The sequence below is a fragment of the Cricetulus griseus genome, chromosome 2 (genome assembly GCF_003668045.3).
Source record: "Cricetulus griseus strain 17A/GY chromosome 2, alternate assembly CriGri-PICRH-1.0, whole genome shotgun sequence".
NCBI classification, from domain to species: Eukaryota; Metazoa; Chordata; class Mammalia; order Rodentia; family Cricetidae; genus Cricetulus; species Cricetulus griseus.
In genome coordinates, this window is record NC_048595.1 from 342,090,314 (window position 1) to 342,103,055 (window position 12,742).

Consider the following 12,742-nt stretch of genomic DNA (forward strand, 5'->3'; position numbering starts at 1 on the left):
CCCCTCATTCCACTTTAAAACTAAAATCTCCAGTTTCAACACATTTGACATAATGAAAATACAGAAAAGGTAACAAAAGTGTTTACAATTTCTTCTGTTTTTGTTCCTGTCAACAACTACTAAAAATCACTTAAAACAATATCCACCTACCCCATTTTCCACAACAGAATCTTCCATAACAAAAATGAAATTTCACATGGAAATTCCGTTCTCTACATTAGTAGTATTTCTGGTTAGTCAGTAACAATTTTGAATATTTGTTTCAAAACTGTCATAGTAGTCACAAATTTTGCATACTTCAATATTATAAAGGAAAGCTGAATACCTTAACATGCACAATTTTTACAAAGGCAGAAAACTACAATGCACATTACAATCTATACTGAAACTCATCACAAGTTAAAGAGTCAGCCACACTTTCTTATCTTTAACAAAGGTTTATGACCAAGGTTTTCAAAAGGCTAAAAACAAAAACAAAACAAAACAAAACAAGTTCTCTAACCAGTAAAATAAAGACTATGGGTCCTACTTATGATTTACTGTGAAGACATTATAGTATAATTTCTAAATATAGACCATTTTTCATCAATGTTAAAAAATTCACCATGATAAAAGAGATAACATGAACCTTCAGCATATTTCTTAGAACAGAACACAGTTATTTAGTGATGAACCTGTCACATAACAGATAGGCAAAATGAACTCTATTCAGTATCAAGAATAAAATTGAACTATAAATATGCTTTACATTCGGATAATCTAATGTACATATACATCTGTAAAGACATCAAGTTCATAAATTATACTAGTAATTTCAGGATCTCATATATCTTGCTTAAAAAATTAAAGGGATTTTATTAAGCACTAAAGATTTACTTCTTTTCTTTTCTTTTCTTTTCTTTTCTTTTCTTTTCTTTTTTTGAGACAGGGTTTCTCTGTGTAACAATACTGCTGTCTTAGAACTCACAGAGATCCATCAGTCTCTGCCTCCCAAGATTCTGGGTTTAAAGGTGTGTGTCATCACTTCTGGCAAGACTTACTTTAATTTGATTATGAAGGATGAAGTAAGCCAATAAACTCATAGGTATACCTTCAAACTGTGCCCTGCCATATACTAGTTGGATAAAAGGGAACACTTAATTGAATCACATCAAAAGATCTTTCTTAGATCCTTAAGAGTTTGCTATTTAATATTAGCTTAAAACTTTCTAAAATTTACTATAAAAACTTCGCACTATCAAAACAGATGAATTCTTAATAAACACACACTTAAGTAAGTTCTCCTAAGATAAACCCACTTTGTTTTTTTTTTTGTTGGTTTTTTTTTGTTTGTTTGTTTGTTTTTGAAACAGTCTCACTCTGTAGCTCAGGTTGGCAGCAAACTCACTATTAAGTACAGCCTGGCTTCCACCTTGCAGCAATCCTTTGGCTTCTGCCTCCCAAATACTGAAATTACAGGCATCAACCATCACACCTGGTTTGTACCTGCTTTAAAATAATTCAATGGTAAACCTGTTTTTTACAGAAAAAATGGATGGTGTACAATTCAGTCAGCATAACTTGGATAAAATAAGTGTAATATTGAAACAGTAATGCTTATTTTAGAATAATAGAAAATAAAATCACATAGTTCAAAATTGATAATAAACGGTACAGAATTACCAAGTCTGATATAGTTGTTTCAGATAATGAAAGGAATTCACACATGAGATGACAATGGATTAATCACTCATGTGCCCCAGATTTCTTACCTTTATCTTGAACTTCCTTTGAGAAGCGCTCCCTTTCAATGGCTGATTCTCTCTCTATCCGCTCAATTTCAGCCAATGCATCCAATTCCACTTCGTCATATATCGGCCCCTGCTGTGATACCTGTTGCTGATTCTGTACAACAGAAGTCTGTGGTTGTTTTGCAGCAACTGAAGTGTTCTGTTGTAAAACAGGCACTTGATTTGCTGGAAGGAATGCTGTTTGTTCTTGCTGCGACAAACACTGAGCAGCATTAAGTGGGCGGTTTACCTCCTGTGGAGTAATGGGTGTTTTTGAAGTCTGTCCTGGATACTGCACATTAAAAGGAATATCATTTTCTGAAACATTGCTATTTTCCATACCAGATAGCATATCCTCTTGCTGGTCCATATCTGAAGATTTTACACGAGAAAGTCTTAAAGTAAGTTTAGTAGAGTCCTTGGTTGGAGAACTAATTATATCATACATTGCAGCTTTCTCATTCTGGTCTTTTTCATCTTTGCCTAATTTCATTTTCTTTTGCTTTTTTTGTTTTCTCTCTGGAGAATCTAGCAAGATATCTGGAGGAACATCTCGAGGTGATGAACAAGGTAAAGACTGAGATTGTAGAATTAAAGGTGGTCTTGATCCTAGAAAAAAAATTCAACAAAAATAAACAGTTGTGCCACTTTACACATTTTAGTGTAATAAAAATATTAAGTGATAACAGTTAAGGTGGATCAAATATTAAATTTTCTAACCCTAGGTACTTTGGAACTGTAGCTTGAACTATAAAAGATACTTCATATACTACTTCACTTAATTTTCGAGACAAAGACTCATGCTACCCAGGCTATCCCTGAACTTGCTAGGAAGCCAACATTGATTTAGAACTCCTGACATTGCCATCAGCTCTCTAATGCTGCAATTACCTGTGTGTACCACCATGCTTGATTAATGAATTAATTTACTTTAATAATTCATTTATTTTTATTTTACATGCATTGTTGTTTTGCCTATATGTATGCCTGTGTGAGGTTGTCAGTTCTTGGGAGTTACACACAGTTGCTAACTGCCATGTAGGTTGCTGGGAATTGAATCCAGGTCCTCTGGAAGAGCAGTCAGTGATCTTAATCACTGAGCCATCATCTCTCCAGACCAATTCATTTATTTTTAAGAACATTGTGGAGCATTATTGTTAGTTTTGCTAAAAAAGGAACCTGTTCACAGGTTAGAAATTTTTCCAAAGTTAAATAGCTAGCAAGCATGAATAGCTAAGGACCAGATTTTTCTGTCTGAATTTTTACACAGTACTTTATAAAAAGCTCAAAATTTCAACAATTTACCTTAAAATCAAATTAAAATAACTGATAATACACTAATATTTTAAGACTAGTTGGAAAGAAACCTGATAAAGTGATGTTTAGGCTTTTGACATATAGTGTACTTATGATATTGTTTAAGCTGCTTCAATTTGAGGTATTCTGTCATTTATTTATCTACCCATCATCCATTTTCCCCTAAGTGTCAGCAGAAAAGCAAGGTGGTTATTTAGATTAACTATCTATTTCTTTGTTATCCCTTCCTAGAAGGCATCAATAACTTCTAACCTTGACAAATTTGAATGATAAATGTCTGATTATGATGGCTAATCTAGTTTTCTTTCTTAGAAGCTGGTCTTTCTTAAATCCCTCAAATGTGTACATTTATAGAACTAAAATACCACACACTGCAGCTTTTTCACTCGTCTTTTTATCATTCTTGCCTAATTTCATTTTCATTCTTTTTGCCTTCTCTCTCTGGAGAATCTAGTAAAACATCTGGTGAAAAATCTTGAAGAGATAGGTTCAGCCTCTATTTTATAAAGAATGTCCTTAAGTTGGAATATCATCTGCAAAAAAAAAATGCTTTACCATATAGGGCAGAATAGCCCACATTAGAAATTTACCAGAAAATGATATGGTATTTTACAACTTATTACTATCTTTTCTCTTTCTTCTCCTTCCTCTTTTTGTTCAGATTTTTTTTTTTTTTTTTTTTTGAGACAAGGTTTCTCTGTGTAGCCTTGGCTGTCCTGAAACTCTCTCTGTAAACCAGGTATCCTCGAACTCAAAGAGCTCATCTCTGCCTCTCAGATGCTGGGATTAAAAGTGTGCACCACCACCACCCGGCTTTACTGCCTTTTTTCTTAAGACAGGGTCTCAGCATGCAGCATGGGGTGGCTTCAAACTCACAGAGATTCACCAAGCCCTTGCCTCCCTAAGTGTTGGGATTAAAGGTCAAAAGGTAAAAAGTACAGCAGGAACACTGATTTCTAGTGACAGAAATCTTGAAAAGGGAGTAAAGTAAAAAGGAGCCTGTAGAGATGCATTAAAGTCGGGGGGTGGGGGGGTGAATGCCAATGAAAAGAGCAGGAAGACAGCAAGCCAGTTTTATGAAGTTTTTTCAGGAGGTGGACAGATGAATCCGATTTAACAGTTCAAACATTTTAGAGAGGTAAGAAGGTTATGATTGCGAGAGGCCACTGGATTTACTAGTAAGAATGATACTGTATATACTTAAGAGTTTACTAGGATTTAGCAAATATAAAGATGAACAATTTAAATAAATTGGAACAGACTTAAATATCTAGATACTTGGTCTAAGTCTGCTTGAAATATGAAATACACAGAAATGTTTCTAGTTAGAACAATACCTTTAGGTGTTCCATCACTTCCAGCAGGGGAACAAACTGGCTGTGGAGACCTCAAGGGAAAAGATGCAGCATTCCTCATTGTTGAAGAATCGCCATCCTAAAAGTAAAACATAAAATTTCTATCTTGAATGCTAGGAGATACATTACTGAAATCTTAAAGAGAACTAATAAAGAGACATAAATTACTGACAGGTAAAGTGTTGAAATTCAATAGTATAATTCTTCTGCACTTTCCTGTTTTCTTCATGGTATATCTTAGAAGAATTGAAATTGTATCCAAAAGAACCAACACCCTATGCATAGCAATGAATAAAGAAAACTGACATTAGGAGCATGCTCCATTTTGGTTTGCTTTCTATAAAAGAGAGATGTGAAGAGTACTCTATGAGACTGTAAATGTCTTTTGAGCAGAGTCCACTGTCATCTCTGTTACCTTTAAATATAGGCAATTTACATAAAAATGCAATGACATCCATAATAAGAAAATTTCTAATATGCAAAATATTTTAATGAGAAAATGTTAAATATGAGGAAGCAGAGAACTATTAACAAGTCAAATACGAACAAAGGTTTGCTACTTGAGAGAATAGTTTGGTATAACCACTATTATAACTGCAATTGAATCCTACTCTATAGATTAATCTCGAGGTATTACATTCACACTTATGTTCTCAGACTCTAGAATAATTCTCAAGGTAGAGTAGATATCCTTCACTAGTGCTATAAAATGCTGGGCTACAAGACAGACATCAGCCATTACTGCATTTATACTAGGACATTACATACATCACTACTTAGCCTGTGCACCATGTGAAGGTAGTCGTCACTTGAGCCATGTCTAGGGTTATCAGCATGATGATTAGCTGAGTTGCCAGATAATGGACCAGAAACTTTGTTATCATGGATGTTTCTCAAGCTACCGGCAACAATAGGACTTGATACTGATGCTGAAATAAAACATTTTAAAAATATGAAAATTAACTAGAGGAATTCTTAGAAAATAATTACAAGAATATTTTAAACATACAGAAATGTAAAGAATATAATGAACATTTGTGTACTGATCCTTGGATATACAGCAAGTTTGAATACAACATGGGCTATGTAAGATACTGCACTAACCAAACAAAATATAAAACTACAAATACTGACTACAAATCTTAACACTATAATAGATGTCCTTCAGATCCATTTTTGAAACAAATTTTGAAACAAATACTGCCACAGATACGGGTAAAGCTCTCTATATTTGTGTTTTCTGTTCTCACTTTATTCCATAGGAAAGGATAGTTTGGCATCAGATCACTCTATGCATGTATATCGTTGTATTTTTATTGTAAAGAAACATATTATCAAATAATACACAGGTTCTGTTTGTTCTGTTTGGAATATAATGTTCTAAATGATCTGTTTATAAATCCATTTACAACTTGTTTTTCTTTTTTCAGACAGAGCCCCATGTGGCTCAGGATGGCCTCAAATTTGCTATGTAGCTGAGGATTTCCTTGACTTTCTGGCGTTACTTCCTCTACCTCTTAAATGCTGGGATTACAAACCTGGGTCACCATACCTAGTTTAATGCAGTGCTGCGGATAGAATCCAGGGCTTCATGAACTTCAGGCATATAACTTCCTTTTTAATTAGGTATTATGCTGTGATTTTTTTCTATTTCATATATATATGCAATTTTATTTTATTTTATTTTATTTTATTTTTTTGCTTTTCGAGACAGGGTTTCTCTGTGTAACTTTGGAGCCTATCCTGGCACTCGCTCTGGAGACCAGGCTGGCCTCGAACTCACAGGGATCCACCTGCCTCTGCCTCCTGAGTGCTGGGATACTGGGATTAAAGGCGTGCGCCACCAACGCCCAGCATATAATTCAATCTTAAATTCATTCGTTTTGAATAGGCAATTACCTATATCCTGCTATATAATAATGTACACAATATATTTATTCATTTTTATATGGGAACAGGTGGCTTATTCAAACTACTGGGTGTTAGTTAGTTTATGATATACACATGAATCATTTTAGTATTTGTAACTTTAAAGACTTAATAAAATTACTAGTTTCACACATTTGTAAGTCTTCCTGAAAACTTTCAAATACCTTTACAAATTATTTAAGTCCCTTAATTCATCAGTAGTATGATGCTTTTTTATTTACCAACAATTTTTGTTACTGAGAGTGAAAAATATTCTTGATAGTCACTTTAGTTTACATTTCTTAATTAGCAACAAAGCCAAAACTCTTTCATTTACACTGTTAGTCATATTCCCTCCTTACCACAAAGTTATAGAAAAGTTTTCTACATTAAAAAAAAGCTTTATAAAGATTAAAATTTATTTTAAGCATATTGTAGTAAATGACACAATTATGCCCTTTTTCAACTGTCTTAGTACAATTAAATAATATCTCCCTATTAGAAAATACAATTATATACTATACAGCATATAATCATATATTATTCCCTATTAAGATACGTATGAAGTTTTCATTTGCTTTATGGGTATGTTTCTAGACACTTAATCACACTGCACTTTAGCATGCATTACTTTTCCATGTCTGTACTAACAGTACAACAAATTTGATTCCTGTTATATTGAGCTACATAATATTACTTTTAAAAATTAACCTATCCCAAAAGAGAGGTCAGCTGGATGTGGTAATTCATGCCTTTAATCTCACACTTGACAGGCAGAGGCTGGCGGATCTCTGTGAGTTAGAGACCAGTCTTGTCTATATAGCGAGTTCAGAACAGCTATGGCGGCATAGAGAGACCCACTCTCAAAACAAAACAAAACAAAACAACAACAACAAAAACCCCAAACCAGAAACCAAAAGAGAATGAAACCCCCTGAAAGAGGCCATGAATTTGAAAGTGAGCAAGGAGGCATATATGGGAGGGTTTAAAGGAAGGAAAGGGAAGGGAGAAGTGATGTAATTATAATATCAAAAGACATAAGAAATTAAAAAAATGTCTTGCCCATTTAGACTTCTATTCTTTCACATGATTTTTAGAAGTTGCCTAGGTTTCACAATACACTCTGTTTCAAATTTCTGATAATGTTATACTGAGTTTATAGATTTGTAAAAAGTAACTTTAACCTCGATATTCTTATCTATCAGGGCAACACAGTTTCACTTTTTATCATGTTGTTAACAGAGGTCATTTGCATCTTTCACTAATTACAAGGTTTCTTGCAGTTTTCTTTAGGATTGTTACTGATAGTTAAAATAATACCTGTAATTGCTTAGTGGTATGTAAAATATGGTTAATCTCATGTTTAATGTACATTCAGGGACTACAAAGAATACTTTCAGTAAACAATATCTTTTCTTTAGCATTTTTAAAATTTTTACAAAGATAGTTCTATACTCAAAGTAACATTTTAGTTATTCCTTTCACATGCACACACATGCGAATAAGTATATCCACACATTGACATTAGATATGTAGAGAGGTCATATGCTTCTCCTATTATCTAGGATACCCATTGCTCACTAAGTTAGAGTGGTGACTACAGGCACTCATGTCTTCTGCACATGATTTAAAGAAAAATATTTCCAAGTTATCTCCTCTAGGTACCCAATAGCAGGATAAAGCTGTACCAATTTATTATCATTCAGTAATATTTTTAAAATAAACTAAGGAGCTTACAGGTCCCCTTGCCCCTATCCATTTGAATTGCAATAATTATATATTTTAAATTCCTAATATATATCCAATTTTGTCATAAAGGCTGGTAATGCCAATTGTCTCAATTTTAGAATTTGTTTCCATGAACAGATATTAACAGCATCATACTCTTCCTCCTCATATTCTTCACCTCACCCGATTTTAGAATTCAGTTATTATTTAATATTATAAAGTGAATTGGGTAAGTGTTAATGTCTTTCTTTCGTTTTTTCCTTTTTTTTTTTTTACAAAACAGTTAAAGATTTGAGTGAGTCTTCATTAAATGCTCTGGAAACCTGATAAAAAGGTGTTTTATCCCTTAGACCTTTTAAAGGAGGTTTTAACCCAGTGAGTGAATAAATAATTTATAAACTATGCAAACAACTCTTCAGAAAATATGTATAAACTTTTATCCATTTTAAGAAGGTGAAATATCTACCAATTTGATGTAAATTTTATTTCAGTTTATATTATATGTTTACTTGTTACTTCAAGTTAATAATTATTTTAAATATCTGTTAAACTCTTCTGTATATATTGGCTGCATAATAATAAATTGCCTATTTTTAGTTCATAAGTTAATTTTTGATTTGCTCTCAACACCGTATATAGAATATGTACATATATGATGGGGGGAAGTCCTTCTGTGTATATGTCTCTCTTATTGGTTAATGAATAAAACACTCTTGGCCAATAGGGAAGCAAAATAGGCGGGACTAGGAGAAGAGGATTCTGGGAAATGTAGTAGGAAGCTGCCATGTGATCCCGGGAGGATAGGAAGCACGAGTCTGGCATTCTTCGAAAGATAAGACCTTGAGAAATATATATGTATTAGTAGTTATGGGTTAATATTTAAGACAGAGTTAGCCAATAGAAGTCCTAGATATTGGCCAACATTATTGTAACTAAGAGAGTCTCCATGTCTTATTTTGGGTGCTGAAGTGGCGACAGGACCCAGAAGGGAATCTCGCAACACATATACACAATATATTAATAATTTTTATATACCTTGGTATATACACAATATTGTATGTATAATATATACTTATGTAATCACATATTTATGTTCTCATATAGAAATTTATGGTTAATCTCTTTTTCTCTTTTTTTCAAATCTAGGTGTTCAATCTGCTCAGAAACAGGTTTTTCTCATTCTACCAAAAATTTGTATTTTTGTTGTGTAGATTATTTATTAAGTCATTCTTACATATTGATTTCAAGGCATCACCTTTTGAATGAAAATTGAAACTATTACAACATTCCAATAACCAGTATGAAAAAACTTAAACCCAGAATAAATGGATGATGATCTCTCTGTAAGATTACTAGAAAATAGGGTATTTGTAGTATCAACCCAGATTATTTAGTAATTACAAAAAATACATACTGTATTTAGATCAGTGAACACATCACATGGTACCATCAAAAAACTACAAATAAGTGGGTTATTGGGCCTTGTATACTTCCAGATGACAGAGTATACGTCATTTATGGAATATCCTTGCAAAAATACATATAACAAATAAATCCTTTAAAACATATTTCTAGCTGATAGAAAATATAAAGGATATGAGAAGAAACCAAGCCATATGATGAGAAAACAGTAAAGTCTAGAATATGAAATAAGATTGCTAATTCCCCACCACACACAAATCAGAGCCAAATCTAGTCAATAGACCTGTAATCCAGCTACTTAGGAGGCAGGAAGGTTCAAGGCTTATTTGGGGAACAGAGCAAGTTTACTGCCAGTTTGGGTAACTTAGATTCTGTCTCAAAATAACAACAAAAGACTAACTATGGTTCAGTTAAGTATGTGTTTAACACACAGGAGACCATACAATGAACTGCCAATATCACATAAAACAAAGCAAAATTGGTATGATGAAGGAAAAAGGGTACAGAATCATTTAGACTGAGAGCTGAAAGAGCTGGAAATGGTAGTGAATACTTGTAATTCTAGCACCAAAGACGCCATGGCAGGAAGAACAGGGATTCAAGGCCGGCCTGACCCACACTGTAACACCTTTTCTTAAAGAGGGAAAAAGTCAAAAGAAAACAAAACAAAACAACAACATTCAAGAAACTAGATTATACCTTGAAAAAGAAAGTACGCATGTTAAAGACATATTTATGACAAATAAAACTGGTGAAAATGAAATACAGACTGTGTATTAGATGATGTTAAATATTAAGTGTTTATAAGTGAAATATTCTAGTGAATACTGATTTAAAAGAAAAAATTTTTCCTGGAAGACGCTGACAAAAGGCTCATGGGCATGGCCATTTTTCTGTATTGTTTAATTTTTACTAAGAAGTAGAAAAGTTTTTAAATGTTATCTTTCTCATACTCTAAACTTCCCTATCTCCAATTCTTTTCTGTTCTACTGACTTACCATGTACCCAGACAAAACTCTGAGTAGTGTTTTCAAGTTCCTGGCATCTGAGCAAATCCAAGTAACGACTTATTGTAGAACAGGGCCTTCAACTATATTTTTCTTTTAATTAATCTTGAAAAATCTGTTTTGCTCAAAAAGCGGGTGGATCTACCATCCAACATCATCAGTATTTATGAGTACAAATGATGCGCTTTTGCACATACACCCTGTACATGGCTGTTTATATTTTAAAAGTGCTCTTTAGGTATTTGTCCTTTGACTTATTATATTTACAATGTCCCCAATACCATGTGTGTCAGTTTATACTATTACACAGCAAACATTAAGACTACATTTATACACTTGAGTATGATCAGCATTGACATTAAATTCAATATGTATTTCAAATACATGATTTGCCTTCAAGTTTCTCTTCAAGTTATTGTAAAATCGTCTCAATATAACATTTTATATTGGAAACTAGAAGTTGGCTGTTTTGATAGATGACAAAATTAAAAGTTTGTAAGTAAAATGTTTTTAAATAAACTAAGTTTTGGCTTTATACACAATAATAATAGTAACAATAATAACAGCCATAACAATATAATCAACATCACATATATAGGAAATAATAACTTAACATTAGTATTTAAATTTTGATAATAATTATGGGAAACAAAACCACAGATGTTTGTTCTGTTTTTTCCCTTGAAAATTCCTGCTTTTTAAATACTTAAAGTGTGTTAAGAATCTGTACTGCTAATAAATTATTTAGTAGTCATGAGACAGTATAATCCTTAAAAGATATAGATATAAACATATGATATGGAGAACTGAGACTAGTAATTCAACTCAGAAAATTCTGTATCAAAATTATAATTTTCTTTATTATAAATATAAAATAAAATGATACTATAAAAAGAAACTCAATTAAAAGATCTCTTAATTTCATAACAAAATATAACTACATAGTAACTTAATCAAAGACTCAATGGCAATGCCCTATTTATTCCAATGATAAATCACCAAAAAACAAATTTAATGTGTTTAAAACAATTTAAGCCACAGTTAAAAATTTTTTGATAACATGTACATTATTTTAGTTTATGCAAAATGAGCTTCTTTAGAATTATATTTAGGTATATCCAATAATTAATATGCTTATTTAGGTAACAAATAACTTTCTTACCTTGCTGCATCTGTGGATGTGTTGTGTAACTTGAAGGATGGGAATATGGCATGTATCCTGCAGGGCTCTGTGGGGCATATGGACTAGGCACTGGGCTATTTTGTTGTGGCATAAATCTGTTCCCAGAGCTTGTCTGTGGTGGCACAAACCGGCTAAAACCCAAAACCCAAATGAAGTATATCAGGAAAAGAAATGAACAGGCTATTCCTTGAAATTTAACTGACAAAGTTCTTTCAATTCGAATTTATATATAATAAAATCTATACAAACAGAAAAACAGCAAAATAGCATATAAATTATTCACATTCAAAATATAATGAGTCACATCAAATTAAAAGTTCACTTCTTTTACTACATAAAAATCACCATTCTATTTAGGAATACCAATTTATGACTCTTACAATAAAGTCTGCTTTCCAAATTTTGTTATTTATACAAAGCTTACAATAAACACATTACTTTTTTTTTTTTTAAGGTGGTAGTGCTACTAGAAATTAAGCCACTGAACCCAGGACTTTGTACATGTTAGGTTAGCATTCTACCAGTCAACTACATTACTATCCCAAACACATCATTTATTTTATCAAACTTTTTCTATGTGAAATTCAATTAATAATACGGTAGCTCTTTAGTTAATATGTTACAGTATTCCACATGCAACATTTTTAGGTGAATGTTCATGAGCACTACTAAGCATAGAACTACTTTTTACATATAATTCATGATTGTTTAGATGTATATCATTGATATTCAGAGGCATATTCATTAACCATAGAATGTAATATTTAATAAGTGACATATACATAGCTATCTATTTACCTGGAGGGGCTATGTGAGATAGTGGTTTGTTGGTAATTGGAAGATGCAGGACTACTGTGCATGGAATTCTGAGAAAGTTTATACTGAGACATCATCATTCCTGTGCAACAGATAAAAACACTAAATATTATTTTCTTCTTATAATAAAGAGTTAATGCATTCTTTAAAAACATTTAAAAGTTACTTTCTTCCAGAAATGATTTTGGTTTGAGGAAGCAATACACAGATACTAGGCAAACTAAATTTCAAGTACGA

At 32.4% G+C, this 12,742-nt stretch overlaps 1 protein-coding gene across 3 annotated transcripts in view; it reads right to left on the bottom strand.

Annotated features, from left to right (window-relative positions):
- The window catches only part of Nipbl (NIPBL cohesin loading factor), a 162,544-nt gene that overhangs the window by 76,845 nt on the left and 72,957 nt on the right, over positions 1 to 12,742 (bottom strand). For all 3 annotated transcript variants that reach the window (XM_027401313.2, XM_027401314.2, XM_027401315.2), the window contains 5 exons: positions 12,488 to 12,587; positions 11,669 to 11,820; positions 5,210 to 5,370; positions 4,424 to 4,520; positions 1,752 to 2,378 (listed from right to left, as the gene is read on the bottom strand). In XM_027401313.2, the coding sequence (XP_027257114.1) occupies positions 1,752 to 2,378; positions 4,424 to 4,520; positions 5,210 to 5,370; positions 11,669 to 11,820; positions 12,488 to 12,587 (1,137 nt within the window). The remainder of the gene's footprint in view (positions 1 to 1,751; positions 2,379 to 4,423; positions 4,521 to 5,209; positions 5,371 to 11,668; positions 11,821 to 12,487; positions 12,588 to 12,742) is intronic.